Source organism: Ailuropoda melanoleuca, chromosome 11 (genome assembly GCF_002007445.2).
Source record: "Ailuropoda melanoleuca isolate Jingjing chromosome 11, ASM200744v2, whole genome shotgun sequence".
NCBI classification, from domain to species: domain Eukaryota; kingdom Metazoa; phylum Chordata; class Mammalia; order Carnivora; family Ursidae; genus Ailuropoda; species Ailuropoda melanoleuca.
In genome coordinates, this window is record NC_048228.1 from 54,928,014 (window position 1) to 54,948,060 (window position 20,047).

At 38.3% G+C, this 20,047-nt stretch overlaps 1 protein-coding gene across 3 annotated transcripts in view; it reads right to left on the minus strand.

Moving 5' to 3' along the window:
- Positions 1–20,047, minus strand: part of SLC4A4 (solute carrier family 4 member 4) — a 299,158-nt gene that overhangs the window by 93,285 nt on the left and 185,826 nt on the right. For all 3 annotated transcript variants that reach the window (XM_019799962.2, XM_019799963.2, XM_019799961.2), the window contains exons 11-13: positions 19,241–19,360; positions 16,691–16,865; positions 2,997–3,130 (exon numbers count right to left, since the gene is read on the minus strand). In XM_019799962.2, coding sequence (XP_019655521.1) covers positions 2,997–3,130; positions 16,691–16,865; positions 19,241–19,360 — 429 coding nt within the window. The remainder of the gene's footprint in view (positions 1–2,996; positions 3,131–16,690; positions 16,866–19,240; positions 19,361–20,047) is intronic.

The following is a 20,047-nucleotide window of genomic DNA, read 5'->3' on the forward strand; positions in this document are numbered from 1 at the left end:
AGTAGAGACAAAAGAAACTATTGTGAATTCGAATGAGAAAATGAGTTTACATCCTTATATATTTTGAGTTACAGTTTCTGAGGAGCATAAAACCAAGGTGCAAACTGAGGAACTCCTCTGGTGCATGCTATAGAAATTAATGTTCAGTCACCAACAAATGTAAAACTCCCTGACCTACATGAATAACCCAGTAATACAATAGAAGAAAATAATCATTTGAAGGCCTCTAAGTAAAATGTTCAAAGAAAGAAGGGAAAAATTATTGAATGACCAAATGACAATACAGGTTAAACTCCAACTTTAATTATGAGGCTTCTACATAGCTTAGAACACAGTGGTAAAATTTCTTTCAGATTCCTCACTCAAGAAAAAGAGAAGGTATCTAATTCTCTCACTGGTTCATAAGGTATAAAAACAGGGCAAAAGAGGCTGCAGGATTAGGAAAACAAAACTACAACTGTCATTTGGAAAGCTTGTAAGCTCTTGCCTTCGTTCTGTTATTAATTTTAAAGGGTGACAGCACGTCTTTCATATTCCCTTATGATTCTCCAGTTTATAGGGCAAACATTAAAACCTGTATCCCATGTCAGAAGGAAACCTGTGGATTATGTGGAATTTATGTTTGAGTCTGCTGAAGTTACAAAACAAGGATTTGCCTACTTCTCAAAAAAATGGTAAAATATGTTGGGAAAAATCTGGGCGGTGGCAAGACAGACTAAAGCATTTTCTTTACCAAAGGACTTCTCAGATCCCTTCCTAAGCTAAAATGTAAAGTGAATTACTAAGAGGGAGATCAAATATACAACATTTTCCAGATTTATTAAGATCACAGAAGCTTTTTGTCCATGGAACACCTAAAATGGGACTAGAAATTGAGGAAATACACTTTGAGAAATCGTGATCTACACCAATAGTCTGTATCTAGACAAAATATTAGCACTGTTGCTATAGCATTTAAGCAAATGATACAGCATTGTGAATAAAATAATAAGGTTTGCCACATAAGCACCACATGCTACTCAGTGATGAATTTAAAGCACAGTTTCTCAAATGTTTCTTGTTGCTTTACAACTGTTTTCAAATAAATCACTTGGAACTATGTTTACATTACCAATTATGATGAAACAGAAGGGAAAGTGAGAAAGGAACTTGCTTTGTGAAAGGAAATAATCTCTATCCCACAATTATCTAAAGTAAACTGGGATTCAAACATTTTCTGTTTATTAAAGGCTCTGATCACATTGCATCCAATAAATCTTTCTGCAAAGGTTCCACATGTTTGTTCCTGTTTACAGTACATGCTTGTTTCATCTTTCCACAAAAGTTTTCTTGTCTCACACAATGTTTTCTTAAAAGTATAAAAACGGTTTGACTTTCTATAAACTGACACGAACACGATTCTCACCAATGTCCTTCTGCGAATTATGATGGAGGAGGGATCTGTAGTGGTGAGCTACAGAAAATTCACATTATTTAAAATTTAGAACTTTAATTTTCATAAGACCCTTACTGACGTTCTCAATCCAGTTTTCAAAACACTAGTTTTAAATCTTCATTCCCTCCTCTATCTTGTGATTGTTTTGATGGCACACAGTTTCAAAGGCTACGGGATCAGTACTAAAGTCCATGAGGTATCATGTAGGTAATAAAATTTCCAATAATAAAATCTTACAAATGTATAACAATATAAGAATACGGAAATTCCAACAAGGAATGCCAGCAAGTCATATGAAATTCTGCCATCTACCTAAGGATTGAGATTTGCTGGGAAAGGCAATTCTCTCTGAGAGGTATCAAGTTCATTAGAAAGAGGCCAGAATACCCAATTTGATTTTGAATCTATTTGTGTGCTAATGTGGCCACTTGGATAATTCGCTTAACTTGATTTTCTCCTCCTTGAAATGATCCATCAATTTCTAAAAGAAAATATGATATCACAATTGTTATGTCCATTAGGAGTGCCTAGTGACTCCATAAGAGGCATAGGCTTCCGAGTCAGAAAGTAGAGTTGGAATTCAAATGATGATGGAGCCTTCAGCAGTGCACTTACCGTCTACCTGCCTGTTTTCTCATCTATAAAACAGGGTACGGTGCCTCCCTCGGTACTGCTACAGGACTCAAATGAGGGAGTACCTGTAACACACTTAGGATAATACTTGGTACCTTGGTACATGATCAGCACTCAACAAATGCTTTTATTCAGTTGACTCTTAGAATGTATCTTTAGTTAAGAACACCGAGATCAGGGTTAGGAGCAGTGGATCATTGGAGCAGATAGTCTCTTTCAGTAATGAGTCATGTGACCTTGAACAGGACATTTTATTTCTCTAGTGTATCAGTCAGGATCATGGCAGGAAATAGAAGGCATTCTCAAATGGGATTGTGAAGAAAACTTAAGAAATGGGCTCTTTACAGAGGTGTCAGTAACAGAGAACGGCAAGGTACTTGGGGACTAGCAATATCAGGGAGCCATTTTTAGTTCTTGGCTTGAAAAGGCCGAGGAAGCACTAGAGTCAGCAGCGCCTGGAGGGGGCTAGAACCAGGACAGAGGACGCACCTTACAGGGGCTATACTCATAGGACAAGCCCCTGCCAGACGCAGTGTTAAAGCAGGGACAGTGAGGTGCAGGGAGGTAGACACACACCGACCTCTCTCCCTTCCGGTCCTACCGATGCACTACCAAACCCAAGAAGCAGCCAGTGGGCAAAAGAGCCTTGGTGTTGCAATCGACACAGGGGTCAGCCCCCGAGGCACAAAGCAAGACTCTAAGGGCACAGAAGGATGATGAGGGCAAGAGGACAGTACATCCTATGGGCCTCAGCTGAATCGAATGGAAAATGAGTGTTGGAATACCTAATCTCCAAGGGTCTTTCAACCTCCACACCTTAAAATTCCCATGCTCTGACTGACCTAATTATCATTCTATGCTCAATCTAGACTATGAATGTTCTACAATTAAACAATCCTAATTCATAATTAGATATGTATATACATACTTGCTGAAATTAAATAGAAGCCTCTCAAAAACTAGAACAGGTCCTGTGCTGCTCAAAATAGTGAGGGGTTGACCGGCAAACAGGCAAAAGATGGCTCCAGAGACAGCCGTGCCCAGGAAGCTCTCCAACACACCCTAATAGAAAGAAAAGAAAGCTGTTAAAGAATCACTTTTTTTTCTTCCCCTGCGTGATGTCACTAGGGAAATTAAGCACATGAATACGCTATTACGAGGGTCACAGCAAACACACCAAGTAGGCAGGAAGAATTAAGATTCTTGCCAGTATGAGTGTCACCACGTATCTCACTGTACGATTTAGTCACCCCTCCCGACTCCAGGGGCTGCTGAATGCTCCAAACAACTACCATAATTATAATGACTGGTGGTTGACTACAGAGGGCAAAAGGTGACTTTGATCCATTCTAAAAATATTAATCGAAGCTTCTGTATGTAAAATCACACTGTGTAATACCACCAAGTGGGTAGAAGTGAGTCAGTACTTTTTGGGGTGTTTTTCTCTCTGTGGTCACCTTCAGTGTTTGTCTCAGCCTGATTTCACCTTGCACATAGCAGGTACTTATAAGTAGCGACATTTCATACACAAAAGCTATTTTTTCTAAAGGAAAGATTTGAGAGGGGAGCAAAGGGGGCAAAAAAAGTTAGTTGCCCTCAATCCGGTAATCTCTAAGACAGCAACTCCAAAAACAAAAACAAAAAATTCTTGTTGCCTATTCCTTATTCAACGTAAACTTATAGAAGAGCTTTAATTTATTTTAGAGGAAATACATGTGTAGGGACATGAATAACTAAATCTTTGTGGCCATACCTCCCCATAGTTATTTCTCTGGAAACTCAACCCATTGTTTTCCTTTAGCCAAACAAGAACAAAGAAACATGAACCATGAAGCATCATTGACTTAAAAGATTATCCTAACTTACTTAATCATGTCATTTGGGACCAATGCCTCAGATGATAGCAAACTAGCTCAGATCCTCTATTTTTCATCAGTTCGAATTTTAGTTAGAAAAGCGCGTGTTTATCCTCTTCTAAACTTGAAATAGTATTTTATCAAGGGATGATTTTATAAATATAAAAAGATGATAGAGTCCCTTTATTCATGCATAAGGACATACATCTAAACCATAAAACTTATAAGATAAACATTTTTCAAATGAGTAAATATTCTATCAAAGACACAAATATATGTATTTAATGGTTGGTTAACTTACATAATAGAGCAAAATAATGCGATCTCTATAACTATATGTGTATACTAAAACAAAATGATACCAGGAAGATCTCCCTCTTCAACGGAACAATAAGTTACCTGTTCACAGAAGTATGATTTATGTTTACATAAAACAAGCCATCTCTTAATCTAAACCACCCTCTGTGTGGAGCAGAATGGATTTCTGGGTAGTCTAAGAACCACTCAGTCATTCCCTGCTCCCCATCAACAGTTAACTTTATCTACCTGTCAGCCTACGTCCACCTCTTCCCACAGTCCCAAAAGTTCTCCAGCAACTTTTATTCACTTATCATATGATATAATGAAATGATGACACAGGAATTGTTTTTTTTAAATCAAGTTACAGCTATAGAATAAATAAGTCACAGAAATTAAAGGCACAACATAGGAAGTATACTCAAAGATATTGTAATAGCATCGCATTTTGGTAGATGGGAGCTACATTTGTGGTGAGCACAGCATAACATATAGAGAAGTTGAATCACTAAGTTCTTTCTACACCTGAAACTAATGTACCATTAAATGTCAACTATACTCAAATTTTTAAAATGTCTTTTTAAGTAATAAAAGTTTAAATTTCAAAATGAAAAAAAAATCAACTTACGGAACTTAAATGCACTAAGTGCTATGCCCACTTAAAAGCCATCCTAAGAGATCCTTATTATAATGATTACTCAAAATATGTTTTACTCTGCTTCAGAGCCAGCAATATCCTCCTGAAAATGGCACTGGCAACAGCATATCCTCCTCTTTGAAAGGTAGAGCTCAATTCAGAAAACAGATAAGAATCCTTTAGAACAGCACTATGTAATAACGGGGAAAAGGCAAAAAAACAAGGGTTGACAAATAAGACTGGCTTCTCACACAGTGAGCACCTACATTCTGAAACACTCCAGAACTATTTCTGTCTAAGAAGTCTAGGTTGACAGTCTGGCGGGAGGGGACCCAATTTCCATGGATTTGAGCTCTACAACATGACTAAAGAATGCCATCTCATTATTTTATAGCCATTCCATTCATAATCACAGTATCCACCTCATTCTTCTTCAGAGGGACAGAATGAAGAATAACAAGCAAGGCTGGCAGAACCAGGTTGCATTTATGCAAAGAAGAGACTCCCTTGTGCCCAACAAATAGTTTTAATCTCTTACATGTGAAGATAATGAGACTCAGGAGAGTTAAATGGTATGAACAAACACCCACTCAGTGCAGCACAACAAGTGTATGGGGTATGGGTACCTACCCAACCATGACCTCACCCACAGCAAAGGCTAAAAGGTGTGCCCTCAGCTGGGATTTTCAGAGACATGCAGTGTTTAACCTGTGTGTGTTGACATTGAGGGTTTTTATTTATTTATTTATTTATTTTTAAAAAGATTTTATTTATTTATTTGACAGAGAGAGAGAGAGGCAGCTAGAGAGGGAACACAGCAGGGGGAGTGGGAGGGGAAGAAGCAGGCTCCCAGCAGAGGAGCCCGATGTGGGGCTCGATCCCAGAACACCGGGATCACGCCCTGAGCCGAAGGCACCCAGGCGCCCCGTGGATTTTTTTTTTTTAATGTCTTTTGAAAAAAAAAAAGATTTTATGAATTTATTTGACAGAGAGAGAGAGAGGCAGGCAGAGGCAGAGGGAGAAGCAGGCTGCCCACTGAGTAGAAAGCCCAATGTGGGGCTCGATTCCAGGACCCTGGGATCATGACTCAAGCCAAGGGCAGATGCTTAACCAACTGAGGCACCCAGGTGCCCTTAAATGTCTTTTAATTTATCTTTCTCATCACTTACTGTAGTGTGTGTAACATGAAAAGGTAGGAGAGGAATGTTGCATGTGGCAGGACAAGCCAGATTCTGGGTATATGAGACAGGCAAAGTTACTGCTTCATTCTTTATCAAGCATGAAAAGTGCCTATTTCTCATGACTACAGCACGATCAAAATACAGTACAGCCTGGGTGTAAGAGAAAACACGAAGGAAGAAAGAAGAAATGCAAGATTAAGAATTCTCTACTTGATTTGACATTGCTATTAATCTGAAGGCAAGCACAGGGTCTCCGGGGGCCTTCCTATTTTTCTTCCTTTCATCAAGCTTTGCACTATCCCTCCATGTGCTCTGTAGGCATGCAGGAAACACCAAAGGAATTGAAGAAGAAATACCCAAATCATACCCTAGGTTCCATTTAATCAAAGGTCAACAGCCGTTGTTACTCACTCAGTAAAGATAACAACGAATTTCTTCCAGAAAAGGGCTTTGATTTATGGAAACCATGTGACTGTTAAAAGGCAGATTATTTTTATTTCAGTACTTGATCCTTTGGTAAGTGCTACAGTTTCCATTCCGTTGCTGACAATTTTGAAACAGAGACAGGTGATTTATTATATACACTGCACTGGAAACTTGCTTAAACTTAGAGATACTTGCAGCGTTTCTGAGAAAAGAACTATTTTCACCACATTTTGATATGTTACTCTTGATAATACAGAAATTTTTAAAATAATCTCATGCACTGAATAACTTCAGTTCAACTAACTAGAATTTGAAGCAATTTATACGGTGAACTATCAGAAACCCCTTTCTGATTTATTATATTCAGGGTTCACAAATATAAAAAAAGGAAAATAATATGTGGGTGTGTGTATTTTTAATAGCTGTAACTCATACAGACACTTCTAACCCTGATCGCTCCCTGCCTCTATTATTTCTCATTCAGTTCATGAGACTATGTGTGGCTGAGCTCTGAGGTGTGGCAGAATCAGGCGACACAAAGTGTTCCAGCTCCATTTTGGTTAGGCTTTCATCTCCTTCCATTTCTGATCAAGAATCACCCACTGTTGAAGAGTAGAATGAGCAAAGAACCGGGAGTCAGGAAATCTAGAGTCTAGATTTTGTTCTGTCACCAAAGAGCTGGTGATCTTGGGAATGTCACTTAAAGTTTGTCGATTTTAGTTTCTTCATGTAGGACACATGGAGTTGATGTCATTTAACAATGGACTCTGAAGTCAAAAAAATCTCCAAGTGAAGCTAGACTATACCATTTACTCAATCAATGACTTTAAGCAAGTTACCTAATCTCTCTATGCCTTAACAATTAGTATACATATTAGATAGTACATGTAAAATGTTTAGCATAGTCTCTGATATATAATACATTTTTTATGAATAATAGCATATCCATAAAGTACTTGTTTAGAAATAAGATGGAAAGCTGAACTAGATGATTTCCAACATCTCTTCCAGATGGCTCAGCATAAACAGCATCTCCTGGAGTCAGGGATATCTGGGTTAAATCCTAGGTCCACCAGTCACCAACCTCTCCATCTCCTAACTCTCTCTTGTGTAAAATCAATTGCTGTTTCACAATCTTTCAACTCTAAGGAAGAAAATAATATATAAAAAGCTAAGAATAGAGATACAATGAAACGTGGGTTTTCTTTCCTTCGCTGCTTCTCATCCCCTTCTTCCCAGCCTGCTTCTATTATTCTTCTTTTTGTCAAAAGAGGGAAAAGGTGGAGAAAGTCAAAAGGAGTAACATGAAAAGAAAAAAATGAAGATTAGTCCTCCGAGGAAATGGGGGGGAAAAACCTCTTTAGACCTTCAATATTCGCCCGGAGCAAATCCTAGATCAACAGAAGCTGTAGGGGACAACACTACAGCCATTGAGAGTTGTTTCTTTTCATTCCTTGTATAAAACAGAATAGTTTGTTTTACTTTATAGATATGAAGTCAAAACCCACATCCAAAACAATTTATGAATGTCTTTCTGCTTATATCAGGGTATGAAGTTAAACCAAAGACAGTCTCTGTTTTACAAAACAGCCAAGAAAATCAGCACAAGTCCCATAATAGAAAAATCAAACATAAAAGAAGTCAGACCATAAGAACAAGATTCTTAAAACAAAAAACAAAATTCAACCACAATTGGTAACACCAGCATTTTAGGTCTTGGAGTCACCTGTGATGTGACAAGGGCCCCAGGGCCATCATGCCTGTCAGCACTAAATTAAACAAGCACATTCAAAAGATGATGAAACCTTAAAAATTAAAAATGCATGCTGTCAACTTTGACTTTACTGCAATTTAGTATCTTCACAGGACACTAAAGAATGACCCTTCTTGTTTTATGTCCTTTTTATTAAGGAATTCATTATTTAGAATGATAATCACAACCATTTAGGGAGGGTGGACGGCAGTAACAGGAGAAAAGCAGCACAACTGCCCAAGGAAACAAAACATTTTCTATGTCTCTGATAATTTTCAACCAAGTAAAACTTGGAAAATAAAATATTTTGGTGGCAGTAAATGATAAAGCATTCATTGACTTAATTGTAATATTTCAAGCTTCTAAAAAGAAACTCAACTGTTTCTAACCATAAAAAGAAACTTCAGCCCGTGTTCATGGTAATTTATACAAACTGTGTAGAATGTTGAATAATAAAATTAAATTTCTCTAGCTGAGTCTTTGAATCTGAAATTTAGCCAAGAAAAATGATGCAGCCTAATGCCATTTAGACACGGCCACTGGAAATCGGCAGGCAGACCTGGATTATCTGTAGGAGTTTTGATGGCAGGTCCCCAGCAGAAAGCCAAGCCACATGATTAGAAGTAAAGTGAAGAAATGATGCAAGTCTCTAAATCAAATTTGGGCCACATGATAATTAGCTGGGGAGATTTTTTATTTTTTTTTTTTAAGAAAAAAAAAATACTGATTCTTTATCTCGACCTTGAACAATTAAATCAAGGTCTCTGAAGATCAGGTCTGGGGAATCAGTATTTTTTTTTTTAAGTTCCCCAGGTGATTCTCATATGGCTCAAATTTGAGGTGCACCCATTCAAAAAACCTCCCTTCCTCTTTCAAAATAAGAACCACCTGCTAGCATTTGTTAAGGTCCGGTTACAAAGACCATTCATCTACACTGGGGAAGAAGACTGGATAGCCAACCCTCATTTTTTATTTCACCTGTGTAGCTACAGCCTGTAAATCAGTGATTTCTGTCCTGACAGATCACAGATGCCAAATCCTTATTGCCATCTACTCTGCTGAAAAGTGCTTTGTCGTCATAAACAGATTTCTGTTTACACTGCCCGGCAAGAACTGAAGAGAAAGGGAAGACTGAAAGATGAATTAGCTCCCTGCTTGAAGAAAAGCATGAGCCAAAACCTTCACCAAAGAGCCACAATTCCAAGTCCGATAGAATGGATGGGCAAGAGGGGGAGGCTTTATAATATTTTTTTGTTTGAAGAGCTATGGATACATATCTAGATCATCTAAAGTGCCCAAACATTGAATGCCAGTATAACTTTACACAAATATCAATTCCAGATGGATAAAAAATTTAAATGAAAACATAAAAGGACTAAGATATGTGGGTAAATATTTTTCTAGTCTTGGAGTAGGGAAACCTCTCTAAATATATAACAAAAACAAAAAGCTATAAAAGATTGAAGATTTTGAATACACAAAAATTAAAATCTGCATAGCAAAAGAAATCATATATAAGGTGAAAAGACCCAGGATAGATCTAGGAAAAATATGTTTGTGATAGTTCTAAGAAGAAAGGGAAAATATCCTTATTACACAAAGAGTTCTTATGAGTCAACGAGAAAAAAACCAAATACCTAAAAGGAAAATATGCCAAGGACACAAATACAAAGAAGTATAGACAGCCAATAAAAATGCGGAAGGATATTCACCCTCACTAAAAATCAAAGAAATTTGAAATGAGTAAGAATGAGCTATCATTCTCTACCCACTGAACAGCAAAAATGAGAATATGGAACAAAATCCTGTTTTTGCAAGAGTGCATATAAATGGGCAGTCTTGTCCATTATTGGTAGAAGTATAAACCGGTGTAACCTTTGTAAGTATAATTTAAAACAAATATAAAAAAATAAGCATATCCTGCAAACATTCTACTAGGGATTTTACTCTAAGGAGATAATTACAAAGAATGAAAACATACTTAAGCACCACAGTTTCTTTATAAATGAGAAAATTTATTTATTAGGTAAATTTTAGGACATGCATCATCATGTGTATGAATAAATGTAGTCATTAAAAATAATGTTCAAGACCTATACAGAAGTGGAAAAACTTCCATTAAATATTAGCCATGCTATGAAACAGCAGGTATATGATCTCATTTACATAAAATCTTATAATCTGTTTACACATGCATTGCAAGATATATAAAAAATGTTCATGAAACTATTAATGAAAATGTTAATAATGGTTATTTCTCAATGATGAGTTTAAGGGCAAAATTACCTTTTACATAGTTTTTCTGCATTGTCTGAATTTTCTACAATGCTTAATTATACCTTATTAAAAATAAAGGTATTTCAAAATGATTTCAAGACAAACATAAAATAGTTTTAGAATGTCACAGCATTTGGGATTGCCAGCCTGCCCAAATCACTATCCTTTTCTAATCACCAAGAAAACAGTTGACAAAGGTCTTTCAATTGAAAAAAACCAACCAAATATATTCTGGTAAGTGAAAAATTTGGTTACATTTGACTTAACCTTAATCAAACAGGCTTAATTCAGAACTTGTACATGAAGTGAAGCAATTATTTAGTTAAGTTCCTTCCTGGGAGAAGGAATAGCCAGCATACACATTAGAAGCAAGAAAGCAATGCAAGTCCCTTACTTTGTCACTAATACACATTTATTTTTTTTAAAGATTGTATTTATTTATTTGAGAGAGGGACAGAGAGAGCATGAGCTGGAGGAGAGGCAGATGGAGAGGGAGGGGCAGACTCTCCGCTGAGCAGAGAGCCTGATGTAGGACTCGATCCCAGGACCCTGGGATCGTGACCTGATCCGGAGGCAGACGCTTAACTGACTGAGCCACCCAGGCATCCCCAATACACATTTATTTTTGACCACCAAAACAACCCAACTGTATCATTCCAACAGACTATCTCTACCTAACTTTTGAAAACTCTCTTATGTTTCTGGAAGACTGTTTCAAGCAGATTAACATATCACCTTACATTTCAACTTCAAGAAAGAAATTCATTTTGGTGCCAAAGTACAACATTTGGGTAAATTGAAATTACTATAGAGTCCTCACTATAATGAAGCAATTGCTGTTATAAAGTGCACATGATGAACTTCATAAAGAAGTGTCTATCTTATGAAGGAATATCAGATGTGAATAAGAAATGATACATTTCCAACCTCAGCAGATTGATTAAATATTCTCAGCACAGCAGTATGTTAAAATAAAGCTTCAAATTTGGAGATGCCAGCTATAAATGTTCCTTATTATGAGACAAATTTCCTTAAAATGTGCTCTGTTAGACTCCATAAATATCACAAAATTCACAGAATTCTAAAAATCTTACTGTATCCTTTTGCTAAAAGGTTTGTGAAAATAGAATTATATTTACTCTGGGGAAAGAAATTAAAATGACTTTCTTCACTCTAGACTATCCTCAGTCATTCACAGTCAACAATGCGGATTTGAGTTTAAAGATTTTTCTCTGTTCCATAAAGCTAAGAACAACTTTTTTTTTTTTAAAGAGTTTATTTTTTATTTATTCGGCAGAGATAGAGACAACCAGCGAGAGAGGGAACACAAGCAGGGGGGAGTGGGAGAGGAAGAAGCAGGCTCATAGCAGAAGAGCCTGATGTGGGGCTCGATCCCATAACGCCGGGATCACGCCCTGAGCCGAAGGCAGACGCTTAACCACTATGCCACCCAGGCGCCCCTAAGAACAACTTTTGAAAACACAAAGACTTGCCACAGAGTATCAAAAAGTGTTCCCTGTATGGATAACTTGCCCATAGACTAAGCTATCCATAAATATTTGTTAAATCAATGTTTAACAATTTAATCAGAAGTATCTAAATGAACAGAACAGTAAGCCTGCTTGGCAACCAAGAATATAAATACAGTGCAGTGAGTTGTCCTGCATGGTCACAGAGTTTAGTTCTGGAAAGGACATGCTTCTAGGATGGTGAGGCTGAAAACCCTTTGTTTTCTTCATAGCATGGCAGGGGACCAGAGCATTATTCCAGTGGGACATACTGAGAAGGATAAGAAGAGTGCTGCACATTTCCCGGACCTCAGAAAGCAAACGCTCTAGTCCTTTGTTGTTGAACACCAGGAACAGGAAATAGGCACAAGCCAGGGCTGGATCCTAGATAAATTTAAGGTCAACCCTTGGCAAAGGGGTTCAGTCACCCCAGAGGCCCAAGCTAAACTTTTGTTGTCTACACTTAAGGAGCCCATGAATAGCCCGCTCTGAAAGCCTTAGAGTCCTCTCAGAGCAGCCCGATGGCCCAAACGTGTGTGCCAAGTTGGGAAATTTGTGCAGTCATCTATGTGGCCATTAGCAATTGATTATACTTGGAGTCATCGCAGCTTCAACTGTTTTATTTTGAACTTAGGTCCATGGGAAATGATCCATACAGCTCCCAAAATCTGCTTCTCATGATGTGGGGATACACACACAAGTGTGTATGTGGGAATATTAAACATACATATATTTTATTACAATTAATATTAATTAATATAACATATACATATTTCAGCTCTGTAAGAAATGCTTAAATGTATATTTCTGTCTTCGAGCAGGCAAGACCTCCTGCACAGAAGCTGGCAGAAGAGTTTGCTTAAACAACAACAGTGCAATGACTCATCTGTGTTTTCACAACATGTTTGTACCAGCACCCATGTCTATTTGTAGCCTGACAATAAAGGCCCTATGTGAACCATCTCTGAGCTGTCTGCCTTTAAAAGCAAGGACACTATTCTTGGTTGACTCATTTGAGCTACTTGTGCTTTTGAGAATAACCCACTGCCACATTATAATGGCATGTGATATAATTGAAAATTACTTCAGGCTATGCCAATGTTCTGCTTAGTCTTGATCTAGTGTTTCGAAAGTCAAATAGACCCAGAGGACTTTACCCCCTAAACAAGCTCACTACATACCATTGCTGGTATCTCTTGGGGACATAGAAAAAGAATGCCTTATCAACACCCTAGACTGTAAATACCATCAGAATAGGGATTCTTATCTATTTTGGTCACTTATCTGTATCCCCAGCACTTAAAATAGTGTCTGCCACACAGTAGACACTCAATAAATATTTGCAAAGAAATAAATCAACCTCTGCCATGGACCTGGGAAATGATCTGGGACTTAGCACCAAATCCACAAACTATTTTGTTGTCCTGATGCCAAGTCAAGATTTCTGCATGTGCATCAAAACTTCTGTATGTTCAAGGACATGCTCTTTCTGTACTGAGATGCTTTTCAGTACATTAAGTCACCTTACTCTCTAGTCCCCAAAATAGATAAAACCAATAGAAATATTAATCTAAGTCATCTACCACCACAAGAAAATCTAGAACAATGACTACAGGTAAAATATTTCCTAGTAAAATACTGGGATATGTAAAATCACTATAAAATGACTGAGTTGGGCGTGTGTGTGTGTGTGTGTGTGCGTGCATGCACACACACACACACACACACACTAAGTTCTAGTTATACAGATTATTTTACATCTATAAATCCATTGCTTAGATCTATGCATCCATTCACTAATAGCATTAGATTGCCCAAAAGAAATAGACAATAGACTGTTCAGCTCAACAAATATTTTTAACAATCATTAACTTTCTATCCTTCTTTTTCAGTTTCTGCCATCCACTGTGACACTAGTTGGCCGATACATTTCTTCAAATAAAAAGACAAGAAGTGAGAGAAAAATATGCCCTTTAACATTTCCAAAGACTTAAAACATCGAGTTCACAGTTTCAGTGAAATTATCAATAGAGGCTACAAAATCTATTAATAAAATAAGCAAAATATGTCTGGCAAATAGCCTCATGGGTTAGAATTTGATACTTTGAATTAAGTCAACTCCTAGGAGTGACATCCAGCAAATGGTCCTTTTAGCAGACAACCCAGCATGCTGATGCCCTGAATCATTTGCGTTTCTTCTAAAGTCTGCAGAACTCAGGAAACTGCTTACTACACCAGCAAGGCCTTTCCCATGACATTGATCACAGACGAAATACCCATGATAACTGCATATGTTACAAAACAGAATCTTTTACTTTCCCCCAAACTTGTGCAGATGGAAATTAATTCACCTAGGAGGGACCAAATTTCTTCCTCATCTCAGATGCGGCATTTTAAAGCTAAGTCTTATGAGGTTGAAAAGGGGTTCAATTCAGTTTAAAAAGACAGGAAACCAACATACAGGAAGTGTCATAATTTCTCCATCTCAATGAAAAGAACATTCATGGAAAGCTACGTGTTAAAAAATTATCTGCTCAAGAAAGTCTCCGTTTATTCTGAAAGAGCTTAGCTTGCCACTCTCTCAAAATTACACCTTTCTTTTATTTTCCTAACGTGGCTGCCTGTCTTAATGTTGTTCTTGATGGCCTCACGGTGCTTCCCCAGTGCTCTCTTCTCCACTTGCATTCTTCAATAATCTGATTTAGTTATCATTATGCTCTCATTTGGAAGAAGAATAACTGCCTAATTTGGATATAGATCAGACTTATAAAAATACTATTACTGACATCACACAGTTTGATTTATTCATTTCTATCTTATGAATGAGGAAAAAAAGGGAAAAACACCCTATCAGTATACTTCATCTTTGTGTCCTACCACGCTTGGTTTCTATTCCCCACACCGCAGGTCTCTCACTGGGAACATAACACGTGTGAGTGCTTTCTGGCTAGCACACTGTTATTTTTTAAAAGTTAATTAGTTGCCAATATATAAAAATCACTAGATTGCACATAAGAAAATTTGAGTTTTCAGCCTCTTTTTGAAAATCAGAAAGTGAAATCATACTGAGCACATATTCACATGGGACAAGCAAAGCTGAGAGGCCACTCCCCCCTTCCAAGAGGGCATAGCTCTCAAGGGTTACCACAGTCCCCAGCTGTGGGGAAGCCAAGCTAGCCACGTGGAAAAGTCATGTTCAGAGTCCTTAGTCCCCAACTGTTCCAGACATCCCTAGGCACCTGACATGTGACTAAGAAGCCTTCGGGTGACTCTAACCTCAGCTGCCACCTCACTACAAATGTATGAGGCCCAAAGAGGGAACCACCCCAGATGAGTCTATCAACCAACCCTCAAAACCTGAGAGAAGAATAAAATGGCTGTTTCAAGCCTCTAAGTTTTATATCAATGTGCTATGCAATAACAGATAAGGGCTAAAAGATAAAAATGCTCTTAACAGACTAACTACAATTGTTTAAAGTAATTTCTCCCTTTTTACTTGGGTCAAAGTAGATGTCATATGTAGTCTCCAGTGCATTTTTGTGTTTTGGCAGAATCTAAAACATGAAGGTGCACAGAGAAGAAAACAAAAGTAGAAGAAAGCAATCTTTTGGAATCGGCTGTATTTTTTTTTTTTTTTAAATAAGCTGGCTGCCAGCACTGATGAATGTCACATAGGTTAATCAGTAATAAGTACTAAAGTAGAAAGATGGGGTTTGGAAAGGGCTTGACTCTGGTTCTTTTCATAAGAATACCGGCTTCAGGGGTGCCTGGGTGGTTCAGTCAGTTAAGTGGTTAAGCGGTTAAGCATCTGACTCTGGGTTTAGGCTCAGGTCATGATCTCATGGGTTGTGGGGCTCCATGCTCGGCAGGGAGTCTGTTTGAAGATTCTCTGCCCCTCCCCCCAACTCATGCATGCTCTCTCTCAAATAAATAAACCTTAAAAAAAAAGTACCAGCTTCACTCACTACTCCGTAATTCAGCACCTAGCACAATGCTTATTTTTTCTTAGCTTTGTATGTATTTTTCTGATACAGGGCATCCAAAATGTCTTTTCTACCACAAAAACTTTAGCTGTTACTGATAACAAATGGCACCTGCAAAGTAACCCACAAACTGTGCATCGTACAAAATGAATCAAGCCAGGGGTCTTTACAGCTTAACAACAGGCAGATTCAAGAATAGGAGAAACAACTCTTAACTTCCATTCCTTAAAGCTGAGTTGTACTGATAGATACGCAAATCCAGCCTCAAGCAAATCACTCAATTTTTTGATGACTGTTTGCTCATGTGTAAAATGAAGCTAATCATGCATTCCCAGAAAGAGTGTGTTCATCAAGTTTAACAGAATATGGTCCACGCACTCAAGGTAGCAGAAGATCTAAACCTGGTGCCCTGCACAAAATTAAAGTAGCTGATATGCTTTTGCCCAAAAAGAATTGTATATCCTCATTTCCTTCCCTTCTTTTCCCCACTTGTGACTCAAGCCAGATTTCATCGAGCTATTTTTGTAATTACTAAAATGCTGGAAATATAGCAGCAGGCCAGAAGCAAAGTAAAATGCAGCATCCAGCAAAAGAAAGAAAATCACGCTGAGTAACTGAAAGGCCATCTGCTTCTAGCTGAGCTGGAGGGGTGAGGAAGGCAATCTGGGCTGTACTATTTGTGTCTTCCCCCAAACCAAACCCACCTGCATGTTGTCAGTGGCATCCCCAAGCAGTCCTCCAAAAGTGATAGCATTAGTTACAGTTGCCAGATAAATGAAGAGAATTGCTGAAAGCGCCTGAATATTTAAAGCATCATAAAAATCACTGGCGAAAAATGGTGCTTTCCTCTTTATGTCTTTAATTAGTCCACCACAGAACCTGGGTAGGGAGAAAGCAAACATGTGACATTGTAAAACAAACTGCCGTCAAGTTAACCAAGAGATAACTTATGAAGCCACAAAGAATTTGTATTCAAAGTGTTTCAATCAACAAGCTCTACTTAACCCCTTCAGGGAAAACCAGAAAACTGTAGAAGACCACATTTCCTTCTATATGTCTCTGTTGTGGTCACTAAATTGGGTGTCACATTCCCTAAAAAACAGACAGTTGGCTTTTAGATGAGAGTGAATTGTGTAGATGAAATAAAATTTCTCACTGCTTGAAGAGAAACATCCAAACGTGTGAGCAGAGCATATAAGGCCCTTATAATCATGCCATAGTTTCCTTTCCCGCCCCATTCATCATTCCACAAGTGTTTACTGAGCACCTGTGACATGCCCAGCCCTACTCCAGGTGTTGGAGACACACCAGTGAACAACACAGGCACAAATACTTGCCCTCAGGGATTTTGCTTTCTAGATGAGGGACAGACAATATATGTCAAATTCATGGTGCTAAAAATCAAAGAAAAAATTAAGTGGGGAAGAAGGTTATGAAGTGCTAGAGGAGCAATGGTTGAAATATTGGAGTGGCCAGAATGGGACCTCCCGAGCAGGTGACTTTGGGATAAGGTCCCGGAGGAATGAAGGGAGGAAGCCAGGCCGGTATGTGGTGGAAGAGCATTGCAAGCCCGGCCCCATTCCACACATTAGTAGGTCAGTGCCTTATTTGTGCATTAGTCAACCCACCCTCCCAAACAAACCTCACATCTCAGCCTTCCCCAGTCCCTTCCTGCTGCCTAGGAGGCCCGCCCTCAGAGCTCCGCAGCTCTCGGAAGTCCTGACCCTCCACTCAGAGTTCAGATTTCCGCCGCAGGCTATCACACTTTATCAGGATTGTCTGGGGGGTGAGGGGCGGAGCTTGCTGGCCACACACAGGGCCCAGCTGTAGTTTTTTTGGTAGACACAGGGCTGAGCATGGTACTGGGCATGCAGCACACACTCACTGCATTTAGGAAGAAGTAAAATATACAAGCATGAAATTCCAGTTGGATTAAATAAGGGAGTTGAATTTTTAAACACATGATATAACTCTATATGCTTGCATACCAATGAGATTTGCATGAAATTATTTTTAAACAAAAAAAAAACACATGTAAGTAATAATTACTATTATTTATCATCAAAACTGACCTTCCTAGTGACCTATATTTTGTAAAAGCAGCCTTAAAGTTAACAACAGATAAAGCGAGGAATTCAGAAATCCGTATTTCCTCTATTAAAATGTTTCATATCATAAATAACAAACAAACAAATAAATAAATAAATAAATAAATAAATAAATAAAGGAGCTGAATCCCAGAACTCCTATCTATAGAAAAGGAAAAGGATATTCCTAGTAAAAATAGTTTGTAAAGAACTATTCAGAAAAAAAAAAATAGGGGGAGAGAAGGTTTTATGTTCTTTATTAAGAAAAATGGGGGAAAAAATAAGGTCCCCTCAATTTCAGAGAGAAACCCAAATGGTCATTAGAGGAATAAAATCATTTTATTCAGATTCAACTGCATATTAAAAACACATACTTTTGTGTTTTCAAAAAACCCTCAATCTCCTCAAAAAGTCCTATCTTCACAAAACGAGTATCCTACTTAAAATTTTACTTAATCCAAAAGAAAATGGAGAATCTAAGAGTGGAAAGAAAAGGAAGAATTATCATAAAAGGAGATTTACAAAAGCAATCTGGGAAACCTGCATCCCCAACGGCAGACTAGGGAGACCATGACCTGTGAGTTCTTCGTTTCTGTACCATGTTCCCCACTTGTAAGTAAATGTACAGGGAAGGCATGGAATCCCAAAAGCCAAATGAGGAAGACAGGCACATGGCTGTCTTTCTGCCGCTCACTCACACCCACCCGCAGGCCCGCTGACCTTTTCTCTAACACCTCTTCCCTCACTTCATGGCCTGGATGCCAACCCAGCACATATTGCAGGCTCTCTGCTGTCTCCTTTCCCCACCCCCATCTGCTGGGTCTGGACTTTCCTCACCAGCTGTAATTCTCCATAAGGCCTTCTCTGACCACTCTACTGAAATTGGAATACCTTTCTCCATTGCCAAACTCCCTATTTCTGCTTTAGTTTTCCCCAGAAAATCATCACCGTGTTTTTTCATCTTCTCAGTGTTTGTATCCCATTCCTGCAAAGGAAGACCCAAAAGGACATGGGGTTTTGGTTTAATTCACTGTTGCGTCCCCAGTGCCTGTGACTAATCAATATAAATATCTGTTGGCCAGCTAATCAAATGCCGATAGGAAGGTGAAGGGAAATTAAGATCTCAAGAGATCCTCATCATGAATGGCAAAAGAATACATCAGTTACCGTCCAGTCCGCTGCAATTCTTCACAGTCCGCGTGTCCTCCCCCTCCTCCTCCGTGGCCTCCATCATGGGGTGTGTCCCCATTCATCTGAACATTCTCTCCACCTGAATACATATTCTTTCTAAGCAAGAAAACAGGGCCCAAGAGAATATTAGTTTATTTTATTCATCTGCTTCTTAGCTGTGTCATGCACTAGACTAATGAAGAGATGGACTGAAAACACTTAGGGAGAAAGGTCATTATATCTTTCTGCCACCCTGACAGGCAATTCTTAAAGTGTTATATTTAGAAGACAAATGACTGATGAATAAAAGCTGAATGAGTTGTATATTACACAAGAGGGGAAATTGTTGCACCTGGAAAATAAAAGATTTCCAGAAAATGGCTCTCCAAAATTATCTCACCCAATTTCTTAACCTCTTAAATCTACAGGGACTTGTCTTGAGGAAACCAATCTTTCTACACGTACAGGAAGTGCCCAATACATCCTCCAAAAATCTCTATGATGTATTCCAATATCATAATCTGAGATCTCTATTTATAATCACTAAAGAAAATAACAACATACAATATTCATTTTACAGTGTCAACGAAACGTCAAACCAAAGCACCTATGTGATTCATTGAAGAGAATACATCAAGTTAACCTGAAAATACATAATTAGGATAGCCATCTGACCCCATTTCCTTTTCTTTTTTTTTTTTTTTAAAGATTTTATTTATTTATTTGACAGAGATAGAGACAGCCAGTGAGAGAGGGAACACAAGCAGGGGGAGTGGGAGAGGAAGAAGCAGGCTCATAGCAGAG